We start from the raw sequence: 16,650 nt of genomic DNA on the forward strand, positions 1-16,650 counted from the left end.
AGTGACGCGGCGGCGGCGGCGGCGGCGGGCAGGCTTCCCATGGGGCGCGTCTGGCCGCGGGGGTCCCTGGGCGCCCTGCTGGCCGCCTGGCTTCTCCTGGCCGCGGAGGAAGCCGCGGCCGGAGCGGGGAGCGGGGGAGCCAAGGACAACATCTTGCTCATCCTGACCGATGACCAGGACCGGGAGATGGGGGGCATGGTGAGTGCCGGGGCCCGCCTCGCCACGTTCCTCCCAAGCCCAGCCATGGCAGGTGTGGCTCCGGGCTGCTCAGCTGGGGGGGGGGGGGGCGGCCCAGCAGAAATAACCCCCTGCAGGAGCAGAGTGCGTGTACGGCAAGGGGGCTTCAGTGGTAACCCGAAGGCTGCTGGCTCGAGCCCACCCAGGGATTCTCTGAGGCCTCAAAGCACACCCCGATAGTAGAAAGGCTTTCTAGACAAAAGGTAGGTAGGTAGGTAGGTGGGGTTTTTTACTGTTCTGCTGTGAAGGGATCAATAACTTTGCCAAAGTCTAAGCCAGCCAGGGCTATTTGGCTGCAAACCCATGTATAGAGCAGGCCCCATTTATTTCAGGGGGGCTTTGTTGCATCCAGGTGTACATTGGACTGCCATCCCTGTGCATGCTTTACTTCGAAGTAAGTTCCTCTGAGCTGAGTTTACGCCCAAGTGACAGCACAGGATTTCCACACAGCCTTCCTTCTTGTTGGTCTGTAAGGACAAAAGGGTCCTGATCCAAGGGTCCTGTTTGCTGAGAGGGACAGACATGCGCAGCAGCCCTTCCAGCGTCTTTCCTTGTGACAGCAACCCTCGGTCGTACTTCCTGGTGGAGAAGCAGGGAATTGTGAGACTGGGGTTCCAAACAGGGGCTTGGCCTTTGCTACCTGAAGGAAGGGCGTCCAGAGGACGGGGGTGAAGTCAGACCGTTGGAGAGCGGCAGCTGCTGCTGGGGCTGCAGGGACTGCTGTGGGAGGGACATGTCTTGTTGCATCTGGGGCAGATGAACCATGACGTCTCTTCTCCTTGCGGTCGTTCCTCCTCTGGTCACTGCTGTGGGTGGATGTTCAGTCTCTGGCAGCTCCAGGCAGGGCAGAGAGGCAGGCGCTTTGTGTGAGAACCGGGAAGACCACTGCTCTGCCGCAAGATAAGGCCCTTTCCTATGTACTTTGTTAACTGACTCCAGAAACTGTGCCTTGCTGGTCCTGGCCTTGGAGAGCACCATCGTCCTGTCTGGTGACATGCAGGAAGCCAGTCATGTGACAAAGTCCCACGCGAATGCCGGTGGTTCTCTATGCTTCCAGATCATGTTTGGTTGCTGGAATGAGAGCAGGGTTCAGTTTGCCTTGTCTTCAAGTAGTGTGGAGTCTGAGCAAGTGAAAATCTGAAACCACCACACATTGTAACATTTACCTGGGGCTCAGGCATCATTTCTCTGCGGAGGTTCCCTAGCCAGAATTGTTGCTTCCCATCGTACATTCTGGCTTCTTCTCCCACATGCATCTTGGAGATGCAGAAACAAGCCCACGCAACATGCTGCCCACTTGACGGCACCCTCGTGTTCAGGAAGCGATGCAATGGGAGGAGGGCCTTGGACCCTTAAAAGCGGAGCTTCCTTCCAAAGGTTGTTTTTTCCGCCCCCCCCCCCCTTCGGGACTTCAGTTTATAGTTCTCCTTAAAATGAATTACACAAATGGTGTAACAAATGTAACTGATATGTCTGATGGCTTTTGTGTGTGACAAATATTTCCATGGATTTAGAGCAGGAAATTAAGCATCCATCTTGCAAACCTCAGGTTACCACTAACTTCTTGAACAGTTTCCCTTCATGTTTGAAATAAATTAAATAATTCTGGGCAGCTGTAGCAGGCAGAGGCCAGGTAGCATCCCCACAGCAACGCTGAGGCCAGTCCCCTCGGAAAGTTTGAACACAGATACGATGACAGACGCTGTGATAACACCTGTGTAGCTGACATAACATGTTGCTTACCCTGAGAGATGGTTCACAAAGGAGACCTGTGGGGTCTGGGGCTGATGGGAGTTGTAGCCCAACAACATCTGGAGGGCGCCAGGTTGGTGAAGGCTGATGTAAGGGAAGGCACGTTTATGACATATCTCCATTTGCTCATTTTCTTTCACTCGCTCTTACTCTCTTCTCTTAAAATAAAAAATGTTGAAAATGGCGGAGGTCTTGACCTCTTGGTTCAAGACCTGTATTTTAGGCTACCATTATGCTACAATGGACAAAGCATGCCATTTTGCCTTTATTGATGAGGTGCAAAGGTATTTGGGGGAGTGGATGTGTATATTGAGCCAGACTCAAAGGGTTGCTTTGAAGATTAAATTGCAGAAAAAGAAAATTACCCCCAAACACTCATATGAACATTTTGTGGCAGGTGTTCCTGAAAATGATTGTAGGCTGCAGAATGTGGAAAGGAGAAGGCCATTCTGCCCTCATCCCAACCATCTTCTGTATCAGGGTTTGGGGGAACCTGCAGCCTTTTGTTTGAGCCCAACTCCTCTCCCTTGCAGCCAGCATGAGCAGCGGCAACGATGAGGAACATGAGAGTTTGTTGGTTAGGTGATCAGCTGTGTGTTCGCAGGCTTATTTTCAGGCCTGTGGCCCAGATGTGACTCTTTTGTTCTATCTTTCAGACCCCCATGAAGAAGACAACATCCCTGATCGGTCAGTTAGGTGCCACTTTTGCCAACGCAGTAAGTATCTGGACAGTGCCACTGAGAATTGCTCTGGGAAGTTTAAACTGATTGTAATCCTAGATGCATTGGGAATAGGAAACAGCCCTGAAGCAGAGAGGGGGTGGTTTCCTCTTTCTCCCCTCTCCATGCTGTTTTTTATTATATATAAACTGCTAGCTTGTGTCCACTTCAGGTTTTTTCCTAAGCTAAAACACCCCAGCTGCTAGACTGGGAACTGGGAACAGCTGCTGGAACCACATAACACCAGTTCTGAAAGATTGACTCCCAGTACATTTCCGAGCACAACTCAAAGTGCTGATGCTGACCTTTAAATAGCCTTGGCCCTGTAGACCTGAAGGCATGCTTGGGGCAACCCAGCCACGTGGGTGGGGCACGAGAAATAAATTATTAATATTAATATTAAGCCTTTCTTGGTGGTGCCCCTGCTGAGTTTGGGGAGATGCTTGGGACAGTACCCAGACTGGGGAGGGAGGGATGCTAATTTGTAGGGCAGAGGCTGACCTCCTGCATGGACATGTCGCCCTCCAGTTTGCAGTCACTCCTCTGTGCTGTCCGAGCCGCAGCAGCATCCTGACCGGCAGATACCCTCACAACCACCTGGTGAGGAACAATTCCTTGGAGGGCAACTGCAGCAGCCCAGCCTGGCAGAAGTTTCAGGAGCCATTCACCTTCCCGGTTTACCTACAGAGGCAAGGCTACCAGACCTTCTATGCTGGCAAATATCTCAACCAGGTAAAGTCCTCTGCAGACAAATGCCACCAATGCCCAAATATTATACGCAAATGATGGGTGTTCTCTGGGCATCCGCATCACCTCTCCTTGCCTTTAAAAGCCGTGTGCATGCCTTTTGCATCTGACTTGGCGACTCTCCTCTATTACAGTATGGGGACCCCAAAGCAGGAGGCATTCAATATATGCCACCAGGCTGGAGCTACTGGTTAGGTCTGGTGAGTAGGTGCCCTTCTCTCTCTTTCTCTCTCTCTCTCTCTCTCTCTCTCCCCCTCTCCCCCCCTCCTAAGTTCACAGCAGGCTAGGTGACCCAGTGAGATCCATGGGGCAGAGTGCTGGACTTTGATGTGCAGGATCCAGATCTGACCTCTGCTCAGAACTGAAGTTTGCCAGGTGGCCTTTGCTGAGAGACAATAAGCTGCTGAATCTACATTCTTGTAGATCTCAGAGGTATCTCATACAACCATAGAGTTGGAAGGGACCCTGAGAATCATCCAGTCCAGGGGTCAGCAAACTTTTTCAGCAGGGGGCCAGTCCACTGTCCCTCAGACCTTGTGGGAGGGCTGGACTATATTTTGAAGGGGGGAAAAGAACACATTCCTTTGCCCCACAAATAACCCAGAGATGCATTTTAATTAAAAGGACACAGTCTACTGCCTAGGCTGGCTTCCATCTGTAATACTGTACCTCCTTATTGTGGGGTGGCCCAGTGCCAAGATGCTGGTGTTCAGAACAGTTTCCAGAGCTGGCTCTTTGGTGACTCGATTCATCATCACTTTGTGCCTCTTTCCATAGGTGGGGAATTCCAAGTACTATAACTACACTCTTTCAGCCAATGGACACGAGGAGAAGCACGGGGAGCACTATGAAGAAGACTATCTCACAGACATCATTGTGAGTTGTCCCTCCATGTCACCTTCGTTTCTGGCTTCTCAGATCCCCCTGCGATCAAGTAGCTAGACCACTGGAAGAGCAGCCCCATTCAACAGTCAGAATGCTTTTTTTCGGTGCCATCAATTAGTCTAAAAAACAGTCGTATTGCATTGGCTCATTTATGTCTGTCAAGGAAAGAACTAAAGTGAGAAAGAGAACTCTGAAGCTGGAAGACGGCTTGCCAAGTCTCTGACGTTCATCTCTTTCCTCCAGAAACTCTCCCTTCGTGGAAAGGATCTGTAGTCCTCCCTGCCTGCCTCTTTTTCTCCCACTTCTCCACTCTTGGCTTTCAGGAGAAGAGCTTTTCCAAGTAAACAAGAGGCCTCCACCTCTGCCTCTGCTTCTCTGTTGCAGCAGCCAGACACCCAAGTCAGTGACTCAGTTGATGTCTGTAATAGGTGGGGCACTGAGGCCTAGAGCAGCGGGGGGCAGCCTCAGGCTGCGAGGGGCAAAAGGCGCCCTTCTAGGCCTCTCTGGCCCAGCCTTCCTTCACATCCTCCTTGGGTGTTTTTGCCTGGCTAGAATGGGTGCTTAAATCATGACTCTCATTTGCCTGGATGGGGGGTGGAGAGGGGTTTGTGTAGAAACTAGTTGGCGGATAAAATTTATATTCATTGCCCACCACTTTTTGCCTCTGGCCCTGCCCCCCACAGGCATGTGGTTCCCCCGAAGATTGCCCAGGGAGGAAGGCAGGCATCTCTTGGAAAGCGTTTCCCCAGCCCTGATTCAGTGAAGTGGGTAGAGTGTTTTCATGTGCACTTTTGCAGGACAAGCAAAACAGTTTCCCTGCTGTTGGTTGCAAGTCAGGAAAACACACCTGTCTACCAGCACCTGGAAACTCAGCACGATAGAGAGAGAAAGATTGTCTATGACTGCACGAGAAACTGGCACTTTAGAATCCCATGCTTACTTTGAAAGTTAACTCCATCAAAATCCTTAGGACAGGGTGGATCTTGTTGGCCACGGACTGTGCTGGCTGAGCTGATGACAGCTGGAGTCCGCACAACATCTGGAGGGTCACAGTTTCCACATTCGTGAAAATGGGACTTCAGAGGAAAGACATGGGAAATACGCTATCTATTTCTCTTTCAAAACCCTTAACCTGTGGAGCAAGGTACAGTCGTAATTGGAAGTCAAACGGAATCTGTTCCGAAAGTCCGTTCGACTTCCTAAACATTTGGGAAGCAAAGCGCAGCTTCTGATTGGCTGCAGGATGTTCGGCTTCCAAAAATAGTTCACAAACTGGAACATTCACTTCCGGGTTTGTGGCATTTGGGAGCCAAAATGTTCAAACTAAGCTGTTTGAAAACCAAGGTACAGCTGTATTTTACCCCTTCCATGCCTCCCTAGGATTCCCTCCCATGGCACCACGGCTTGAGCCATTCATCTCTTTCTCTGTCCTTCCCCACCCCTTCCCTGCTGCAGACCAACCGGAGCCTCCAATTCCTGGAGAAGCTTTCCCACCCTCCTTTTCTCATGGTTCTGGCTCCACCTGCTGCACACGCCCCCTGGACGGCCGCCCCCCACTACAAGTCGGCATATAGCAGCATCAAAGCGCCACGCAATGGAAGCTTCAACGTCCACGGAAAGGTGAGTTCAAAGGCCTTGATGTGGGCAGCGGGCTTGAAGGGCTCATGGGCAGCTCCATAGGCTTCTCTCTCTCTCTCTGCTTCTCTCAGGGCAAGATGCTTCTCAGGTAGCCCTATGGTGGCAGCTGGGAACAGGGAGGTCACTTCAACAGGAACACCAGGATCCAATGGTGGGCATTTTGCCAGGCTCTTCTGCCTTGGAAGATGCCTTCTTAAGTGGCAAGTTGCTGCCACTGCTGGAGTCATAATCAGTACACAGCAGAGGACAAGCCAGGAAGCAGGGGCTTTCATTCCGTGGTCCCAGAGAACTGCAAGGACAATAATAATCAAAGAATTGTGGCACTTATGTGCGTTTCTTACTGTATTTTGTTTTTTAAGAAGTAAATCAGAATTTTAAAATGGCAAGTGTTAAATACACGGGGGAGGGGGAAGAGCACAAGGGTGATGGTGTCATCAGGTCCAAGTCTTTTCTCCAAATATTTGCCATCTGGATTCTGTTGATAAAGCCTCCACAATCTTCTTCCCTTTATAGGACAAGCACTGGTTGATAAGGCAAGCAAAGACTCCCATGTCAAACACATCCATTGAGTTCCTGGACAACGTCTACAGGGAACGGTAAGAAAGGGTCCAAAACGCCACTCGTAGGAGCTGGGGGAAACCACTTCTCTGTAGAAGCTTGAAAGGAGTGAGGCCATTGGGGGGGGAGAGACATTTGTGGGGGCTTTTATCCAAAGTCACTGGGAGACCCTGATGGAGACAGACGTCTGAGAGGCAGTGAGACTCAGGTGTTGTGCATCTTCCCTCAACCTGACATCCTTCAGATGCTTTGGACTACAACTCCCACCAGCCATTGCTGGTGTAGATGTGATGTGAGATGTGATGTATAGTGAAGCTGTGAAGTGAGAAGCACCTGGTCAAAGAGTAATGGGCACAATTCCACGTTGCCTAACTGTAGTATTGAGTCTTCAGGAATGGGAAATGTGTGGGCCTCTGGATGTTGCTGAACTCCATCTGGCAGGCAGGAGGCCCCTGATGCACGCCCCACAGCTCCAGGACCCATTGAACTAGAGCCAACGCCCTCCCAGGCCCCCTTCCCCTGGGCCTGATCAACTGAGTGCCTCCCAAAGCATGGAGCCCAGGAGAAGGGTCCTCCTTCAGACAGGGTTGGCCCTTTAAGGCCTGCCCACTTGGACCTCCTTTCTGGGCATCTTCATGGAACCAGAACAGGACAGTCCCTTTCAGGACCCTGGCTGCAAACTTTCCAGAAGCATCTGCCTAGCTGCTGTTGGAAAGTGAACATTGGACTATGGACCCTTGGTCTGACCCAGCAAGACTCTTTGAAGATTGCCTGTTTGTGCAGGGTCAACAGTAGAGGCACAGACTCTTCCCTCATACACTGAGTGGCTTCCCTGCTGCTTCAGTAATGCAGTTTATTGCGATAGCTTGATCTGTTGCACCAAAATGTTGTTGAACTACAACTCCCATCATCCTGTTTCTGGCTGAGACTGATGGAAGTCGTAGTCCACAACATCTGGAGGGTACCACATTGCTACCTCTGCAATATATAGTATGTCCTCATATTCTTACAGGTGGCAGACTCTGTTGTCTGTGGATGACATGGTGGAGAAGATTTTTGAAAAATTGAAGTCCCTTCACCTGTTGGACAGCACATACGTGTTCTATACTTCAGATCATGGTTACCACACAGGTGAGTTGAGGCCTGCTTTTGCCACAGAACCTTTGGGGGGGGGGGACCTGTGGGGTGGTGGGGGAATAGCTCCAATGTCTCTTTCAGTGGCAAACTGGTGGAAAGTGTAGGGATGAATCAGGCCAGGGTTGCAAACAGGATGGCTGATGGCAATGGGCTGTCTGTGGAGCTTCCCTTGAAGACAACTTGGAAACTTTCCTTGGTCCAAAATGCAGTGGCCAGATTGCTAACTGGAGTTGCTTTTAGAACTCATGTAACCCCTGTTTCTAAAACAGCTGCATTGGCTGGCGGTTTGTTTGTGGGCCCAATTCAAGGTGCTCACATTAATGTTTAAAGCCCTAAACTTTGAAAAGACAGCCTCCTTCCTTGAAGAACATCTGGAATACTGAGATCAGCAGGGGGTGGCACCCTCTTGGCCATTCCACCACCCTCAGCAGCTGGGCGAGGGAGGCCTGGGAGAGAGAGTTCCCAGGCAGCCCTAAGGCTCTGTGCCTCCTCCTCCTCGCAGAGCTGGGCCTGGCAACTTAGCTACGGTCTTTGGAAAATGCCTAAAGCAAACCTCTTTACCTTGCCCTCAGGGAAGGACCCACCCTAATTTCGTGATTGTCAGCTGTTTTAAGCTTCTTATAATGTATTTGAGATTATGTACCTCTCCCTAGGGCCTGAGGGTGAAGGGAGGGTAATAAATTAAAATAATGATGTTGTGAGCTGCTGCTTCAACCAGTCCCAGTCCGTGTGGCCAAGGGCTAGGAATCATGGGAGTTGTAGTCCAGCAGCATCTGCTTTCCGCCTCTTGTGTAGGCCTCTAACCAGAACTCCTTTTGTGCTGGGGGTGGAAGCCAAGGGGCTGTTGTCCATGAGAAATGGCAAAAAAATAAGACTGAGGTCTAGTTTCTCAACACCGGCTATGCACTTAACTCTCAGGCTGACATCCAATGATTTTTTTTTTAAAAAAGTAGTCAATTCCCCACCCCAACCCTGTGGTTTACATTAAAAATTATGCCACATGATCCTAGTGAGGTTAACTGCTTGCATTCTAACATTCAAGTACATTGATATTCACACCTTTTTCTTCATATCTCTGTAAATGTTTAGTGGTTTACTTAGAAAAAGGAAACTGTAAATGCAGGGAAGGGTGATTTCATGAGGGGGGCCTCAAAGGCCCTGAGGGGGCCAGAGCCCTGATGGCAGCAAGAACAGACCCTTGACCTCTGGGGCTGAATGAGCAGTTAGAGGGGAGCGTGTTTCATTCCCAATGGGGGTTTGTGCCCCGAGTGCCACCCCCACTGAGAGCTCATGGGGGGCTAATGGCTAAGACTGGTCTTGGCCAGCCTGGTGCCCTCCTGATGGCTGGGGCTGATGGGAGTTCCAGTCCAAAGCAGGTTGTCAAAAGCTGATTAAAAGTGTTGGACTAGGAATGTGGACACCTGGGTTCAAATCCTCACTTAGCCAGTGACCTTGGGACGGTCGTACTCTCTCAGCCTAACCTGCCTCACAGGGTGAAGCACTTGAGCTTTTTGAAGGAAATGTGGGGTGCAAATGTAAGAAATAAATAAATAGGTCCTGCTTTTTCTGGGGGGGGAACTCCAGTCAGGACTTGTTTTTGCCTCCCCAGGTCAGTTTTCACTGCCCATTGACAAGAGGCAGCTTTATGAGTTTGACATCCGGGTGCCGCTGCTGGTGCGAGGTCCAGGCGTCAAGCCAAATCAGACTCACCTGGTGGGTGTCTTTCTTTCTTTCCCCTGACTCAAGTGTTTGAGCTGAAGGAGTCCTAACTCAAGTGCTGCTTTCCTTGCAGAAAATCCCAGGTTCTGCCCTGACTATCTCCAGTTAAAAAGATCTCAGGTTGCTGAAGGGGAAAGATTTCTGCCCGAAGCCTCTAGGGACCCTCAGTAGGAGGCTGTGGCAAAGCCATATCTTCATAAGCTCAGAGCATCTGCCTTGTATGCAAATGTCTCAAGTTGGATCCCTGGCTGGCCACGGTAGGGCTGGGAGAAGACCCCTCCTGAGGTCCGGGAAAGCTTCTGCCAAGCAGCGTAAAAAGCAGTGCTGAACTGTATGGGCCGAGGGCCTGAGCTGGTAGAAGGCAGCTTCCTGGGTGAGAGTAAAGAAGTCCCCTAATTTTTCAGCCAGGCCTATTTGCTGGGTGGTCATTGCACTCAAAGCCTGAATCTCTGTCCCTATGGACATTTTGTGGAGTTGGGAACTTTAGTCAGTGAACTCACTTCGAAACATGTAGAATTCTAACATTTCCAGAAAAAAGCTGAGTTAGAACCTTCCTTCCTGACATACTACTTTTCTACTGTCAGGAGTTTGATTTTTTAACATCTTTTTATTTTTCAAATTGTAACAACAAAAACAGCCTATTAGATAAAATGAATCATTCTGGTGAATGCACAGGCATGTCTCCCATTTTACAATGAATGTCCAGCATATAATTCCAAGTGGCCTTGTCACATACTGTGCAGTCAGGAGGTTTTGATTCTTATGTCGATCTCTGTGTCTTCTTCTTTCAACTACTATATGTTTTGGGAAACTGTCTGTTGCTATGCATTTGGAAACCTCTTAACCAAATTTTACATGATAGTTCCTGAAGCCAACAATGTGGTTTTCGTCTGAATAAAGTTGGGTGTCATTTTGAAATGTGATGGTGGGCTGAACCTTCCAAAAGGGCACTTTTTAGTTTCTTGGCATTCCTAGGCTACTATGAAGAAATAATTGCCTTGAACTGGATAGCTGGATGGCTTCTGTAACTCTGTCCCATATTGTCTTCCTCTCAGGAACCTGTCCTCAACATCGATCTGGGACCCACCTTCCTAGATATCGCAGGTATCGATGCATCTCAGACCTCCATGGACGGACAGTCTTTTTTGCCTCTGTTGGTAATAATTTGCCCAGAACCTTCTAGAATAAACAGGGGAATTTTGTGTGTGTGTGTTGAATAAAGGAGTTCTTTGGAGTCCTGTAGACAAGCAAATTTTCAAACTTTACATGGTATTCTTTCTGCCAAAGGATCATTTGCTCAGAACTCTTGTCGTGTAAGTCCTGAAGGAAACTCTGCTATGTACAACGATGTGGCTGGAAATAACTCCACATCTTCAGTTTCTGTGCATCATTGGAAGCAAAAGACTCTCACGCTCCCTTTGCTTGCCTTGAGAGTCTCGTTGTGTACAAGGAGCTGTGGGACCCGTCTCCCGGTCCTGCTCCTCAGACTTCCCTGGCCTCTTCCCTGACAGCTGCATGTTGAGGGTGGTTATCTGCAATATGTCCCAGCTGGGGCTGATGAGAGTTGGAGTTCAAAATCCCCAGAGGACCCCAGGTTGGCCTAGGTGAAGCCTGCACATCTGCATAGAAGCAGCCCTGTTTGAAAGGGATTCTGGGCTCTGAGGGGGAAGTGTGGGCTGTCATATGCATTTGATGTCCATGAGCAATAGATGCAGCGTAGGAAGTGCATTTTGAAGCATATGGCAGAAACAACGAACTGTGCTTTAAGATTTGTGGTATGCATGACACTTTGGAAGTGGGACTAGATTGCTGCTGGTCCCTTAGCTGGCTTGTGCCTCTGTCTGTCCTTCCTGCTGCTGCTGTGGGACTTCTGCAGACCCCTTGGAGCTCCCACGCAAACCCTAGAGCTGGAATGGGGAGTGGCGGCCCTTCAGCTGTTGCTGGACTACAACTCCCATCAGCTCCCATTGTCCCTTGACCCTGCTGTCTGGGGATGATGAGAGTGGGAGTCCCTACAACTGGAAGGTCACAGGTACCCTATCCCTGCTCCAGAGCACACCTTCACCTGTGGCTGTATTCTTGACATGCAACAGTAGAGGGGACAGGCTGCCATTTCAGGGCATTTGCTCTGGATGTCTAGATTGGGCCAGAAAACCCAGAGAGCCTGTCAGGGATGCGGTCTTGAGAGTTTTTATTTTTATTTGTAACAGCGGGTGATGCTTTCTGAAATGTGTTTCCTTGGCTCCAGGTGAATGAGACACACAAGAGCAGGTGGCGGTCGGATTTCCTGGTGGAATACACTGGTGAAGGCCAAACTCACCGAGACCCCTACTGCCCTGCCTTGGGGCCAGGCGTGTCGGTGAGTGCTTGCTCTGGAGGCACAGAGATGCCTAGAGCGCTCTGCATTTCTTACAAATGTCCAAATCTTTTGCTACAAGAGAAACTGGATCCTGCAGTCTGCCTAGAAATTATACACAGGATGCAAAGTGGCATACATCTGCTGATTGTGTCTGGAGGGGAGGATTTCACCCCAAAAATTTACTTGATTTGACCATGGGCTACTCAGTGTGGTTCCCCTTGGTGCCTCCCAATGATTACAGTTTTTTAAAAAACAAGGCGCTGCCCCCCTTCTTGCCCTGTTTTCCCATTCTCCTTTCCTCCTGACCAGGCCCCCTCCTTTTACACCTCCTCCACAGCTTGCCCCAACTCCTTTTAAAGGAGGTGGGATTTAACAGAGCAGGAGAGCCTACTTCCAAGTAGACATGTTTACACAGCACCTCTTCCCTTCCCCTCGTGCCACATGCTCTACTTCCTCATTCACCTGCCTGCTTGCAGCTTGTCATGCTGCAGGTGGCAGCGTGATGACAGTCTTATGTTTTGATGTATACAGGAAGAAATAAGGTTTTTTGTGGAGGCAGAAATTGTCTGGGGGTTTGTTTGTTTTTTGTTCTCTCTCTCTCTCTTTTAGTTATTGCTTTCTGTTCTCCACCCCAGATTTAGAGTGTTGGACTAGACCCGGGTTCAAATCCCCAGTCTGCCCTGGCACTCAGCAGGTGACCTTAAACTAGCCACTCTCCCACAGGGTTGGTTTTAGATGGAGGAAGGGCAGGATAAAAAATGTAACAAATGAGCTCTGCCTAGCTTTACTTTTCAAGAGAGGAAGAGGTCCTGCTCTGCCGCTCCCCCAGAGGTGGTGCTAAAGGGCGTGCGGGCTTTGGCCTCTGCAGTAGGAAGTTTTGCCCTGAGGCTTGCTGGGCTTGAAATTTGCCTATGCAAAGGGGGTTTGCTCACCTTAGTTTACATAAAGTCTGCTTCAGCCTCAATCCCCCTGCCCACAGCCCTGAGGGAAGCCAACGCTCTTCTCCTCATTCCTGCTCTTATCTTGCACATTCCCAGCTCCCACCTCATCTCCCACTTAGAGTTTCCACTTGCTTAGCACAGGTTGGAATTATGCCTTTTGCCCATCACATTGGGGTTGTGCTCAGATTAGACCCTTTGAAATTAGTGGCCCTAAATTAGGCATGTCCACTGATTTCAGTGGGTTGGAGACACCCCCACAAGTCTGGAGCAGACGTGCCTCCAAACCTGCTTTCAAAGGGTTGAAAGAGATGGGGGAAGGGCTGGAAGTTGTCTTCTTTGGAAACCCAGGGACCTGCACAGTGTTGCAGTACAGCATGCTTCAGCCAGCCATGCCCTCTTCAGGAGACTCCATTCCATCCCCTCCTCCTATGGAATGCTCAGCACGGCCACTGAGCACACTCAGCCCTCATTAGGCCTGTTTGGAAAAGGGCAGGCTACCTTCTCAGGCCCCCTCCCCACAAAAAAGTAGGCAAGGGGCATAGCTCAGTGATAGGGACTTCTGCTGTGTGGATAAAAGGCCCCAAGTTTGATCCCTGGCCTCTTGGAGAGATGCTCCCAGTCCATGTAGACAGTCCTGAAGCAGATGGACCAGTGGTCTCCCTTGGTATCAGGATGCTTCTGGATATTTCTGCCACCCTTGTCTCCCTCGTGTTCCTCAGGGGCCCTGTGGGCACTCGTCAGCTGAGTTTGTTGTTGGAGGGAATGTTGCAGTCTTGGGTAGGTGTTAGATTTGAATAAAGCCTCTCTCCCCCTCTCTCCCTTTGGCAGCAATGCTTCCCTGACTGTGTGTGTGAGGATGCCTTCAACAACACGTATGCCTGTGTGCGCACACTAAGCCCCATCAACCTGCAGTACTGTGAGTTTGCGGATGCCCAGGTGAGCACCGTCTGCCCCTCTTGTCCTGACTGAGGCCCAGAGCGAGGGCCACACCCTTTCCCTCTTGATGGTCAGCAGTGGCCTCCAAGGGATGCTGCCACACAGCAACCGTTTTCAGAACTTCCCAGCCTCTTCATGCAGACGTCATTCACTGAGGAGCCATAGCAGAGGAGTCTGGTGCATATTCTGGGGTGCACGTTTAATCACAGAAGGGTGTGCCCAGGACCAGCTAGCCCTCACTCTTGGCCTGGGTCAGGCTTAGGTTTAAAATATTCTGTTGAATTTAATTTGTTTCCAGCCTTTCATAACAAGTTCCCAGGGTGGGGTGCATACATTCAGTAGAACATATGAAATACAATTAAAGCACCGCTTTAAACCATAAGTGAAACTCAACCATCATTACTGTGCAGAAGTGGCAAGGGGAACAAGCTGATCTAAAATAGCTCCCCAAAGCCTGGGAGAAGAGTTGTCTCCCCCCTAAGGGACACAAAGAGTCCAACACCGGTGCCAGATGTACTTCTGAGGGGAGGGAGTTCCCTAACCGGAGACTCACTTCTGATAGCACCTGCCATCGCCACCGGCAGGGCCTCCTCTGCTGATCATAACATTCAGGCTGGTCTGTTCCGTACAAGGCACTTCTTCAGCTACAGTGGTGCCCCGCAAGACGAATGCCTCGCAAGACGAAAAACCCGCTAGACGAAAGGGTTTTCCGTTTTTCGAGGCGCTTCGCAAGACGAAAACGTCTTGCGAGTCTTGCGATTTTTTCCGCTTTCCCCCCTTTTTCTAAGCCGCTTAGCCGCTAAGCCGCTAATAGCCGCTAAGCCGCTAATAGCGCTAATCTGCTAAGCCGCTAATAGGGTTGCTTCACAAGACGAAAAAACCGCAAGACGAAGAGACTCGTGGAACGGATTCTTTTCGTCTTGCGAGGCACCACTGTATTTCGAACCCAGGTCATTTAAGGCTTTCTACATTAACATAACCAGCTTAAATTTGGATCAGAAGCAAACTGGCAACCAGTGCAGGTCTTTTAGGACAGGAATAGTAGGTGTCCTGCTGGCTGGATGCTGATCTATTGCAGCAGTTGCAGCTTCTGAACTGTCTTCAAGGGCAGCCCCACATACAGTACATTGTAGTAGTAGAAGTTGTTGAGGATTTTGTCTTCTTTCCTTTAGCAAATTGTGACTTCTGCCCCTCCCCTTGGGGGGAACTCTCTTTCTCCCTGTCTTTTCTCTTGCAGAATTTTGTAGAAGTCTATAACCTGACTTCAGACCCACACCAGCTCTTCAACGTGGTGAAAACTGTGGACCCTTCACAGCTGGAGCAGATGAATCAGAGGCTGATCAAGCTGCAGGCCTGCTCTGGGGTCACCTGCCGCTCCTGAGGGAGCAGCAGCACAGCTCTTGCTGTGGGTCTGTGCTGAGGGGAACACGGAGCCCACTCTGGGTCTCTCTCTCTCTCTCTCTCTCTCTCTCTCTCCATTTACTGGCCTCCCCTCTTTTCTCTGCTCTTAAGCCAAAGTTGATGCTGATTTTTTCCTTTCTGGATCCTTTCCTGGAGGGTGTGGTTGGCAGAAGAGAGGGAGAGAGGGATGGGGGGGGTGAAAGTGCCTGTGCCACATTTCCCCATCAAAATGCTCCAATATCCCAACCTGCCTCTTGCTGCTCACCTACACCTTGCCTTTGCCACCAGACTTGGCAACTGGCAGGTCGGATTTCACCACTGGGGGGGGCAGGGCTGATACTTTGACTGTCAGTTGCTGACCAGCAGCCCCACTCTCAGGGGTTCCCCATGGCTAGCTGGTGAAAGATTGCTCCCCCTCCTCTCCCCGGCCTTGTTGGGGATGTATGGGATCCCGCCTTTAATCACGAATCAGTATTGCAGGTTCTGCCCTGCAGCGCCTTCGAGATCTGGAGGTGCTGCCTGTCCTTTTGTGACTGTCATGTGCCTTGTAACTCCTCCGCTTTGAGAAGTTCTGATTCTGATCAACTCCTGCAGCAGCTCGGGCAGTTGCTGTGTTGTCTCGCCTGTGCCTCTCTGCCTTAAGTGCTGTGAAAAGAAATAGAATGGAATAAAGGACTTGTTTGTTAGAAAAACTGATCTGGACTTTGCATGGACTGTGATGGCTGCTGCTCTATATGTGGAGAGACAGGAGCCGGACCTCAAGAGCAACACAAAGACCTGCTTTCCTACAGTAAATGTCATTTCCCGCGGTTGTGCTGGTTTAAAAAATCCACGGTGTCAGCTGCGAGTACTGACTGACTTCTGAGAAGAGAGCCATGTACCCAACAGTGTTTGGGGAACCTGTAACATTCCTCCTGGGCTGGAACCCCATCTCCTTCCGTAAGGGGAGGTATCGGTGCCATTGTTGCATCATCAGCTTTACACCAATCCCAAACCACATCTCAGCCCTATTTGCATGTTTCATAACCAACATACCTGACACTAAGGGAAGGAGGCAGAATTTGGGGCAGGAGGGATGTTCTCTCCAAGGGTTGGGGAATTTTGCTCACTCTTTAAGGACTTCCTTATCTCCCCATCACTGTCATATTTCTAATCCTAGAAGACCTTGACTCCCCCCCCCCCTTGGTAGCCTCTGGCAATGGTGTGCATTTGCAAGCCAGATCCTGAGACCTTGGAGTGCAAATGAAAGGTTTTTATTGGGCCCCAATGCATGCCCATGGACTGGGCTTAGCCAGCTGGACCCATCTACCAAAACAGGGTTAGAGAGCCAGTCTCTGGGGCCTCCCATTAGCCCCTTGCCCTGTTCTTCCACAAGCAGGTTTTAGGCTTGGGAGGAAAGCCTTTTCTTGGAGCCAAGAGAGAACTTTTTCCAAGCCAAATTGCGGTGCAGGTAGGGGCATTTACCTCTGTGCTTCATGGAGAGCTATACCTGAAAACTGTTAACAAACGGATTTCTTCCTTTGATTTTGTATCCCACCCATAGTTAGGACTGCAAAAGCATTAAGAAACCCAAAGCCTGAAAATCATTCTGTCTTGTAGCAGGGGTGGGGAACCAGCATTT

At 50.2% G+C, this 16,650-nt stretch overlaps 1 protein-coding gene across 1 annotated transcript; it reads left to right on the forward strand.

Annotated features, from left to right (window-relative positions):
* Positions 1-17: 17 nt before the first annotated feature.
* LOC307223211 (N-acetylglucosamine-6-sulfatase-like) lies at positions 18-15,721 on the forward strand. Its single transcript, XM_079989067.1, has 13 exons — positions 18-198; positions 2,646-2,705; positions 3,237-3,440; positions 3,590-3,655; positions 4,233-4,331; positions 5,796-5,960; positions 6,492-6,574; positions 7,549-7,667; positions 9,283-9,386; positions 10,448-10,549; positions 11,641-11,751; positions 13,521-13,628; positions 14,866-15,721. The coding sequence occupies exons 1-13, from the start codon at positions 40-42 to the stop codon at positions 15,007-15,009; spliced, it is 1,524 nt and encodes a 507-aa protein (XP_079845193.1). The 5' UTR covers positions 18-39; the 3' UTR covers positions 15,010-15,721.
* The last annotated feature ends 929 nt before the right edge of the window (positions 15,722-16,650 follow it).

Source organism: Podarcis cretensis (assembly GCF_951804945.1).
Source record: "Podarcis cretensis genome assembly, chromosome: 8".
Taxonomy (NCBI): domain Eukaryota; kingdom Metazoa; phylum Chordata; class Lepidosauria; order Squamata; family Lacertidae; genus Podarcis; species Podarcis cretensis.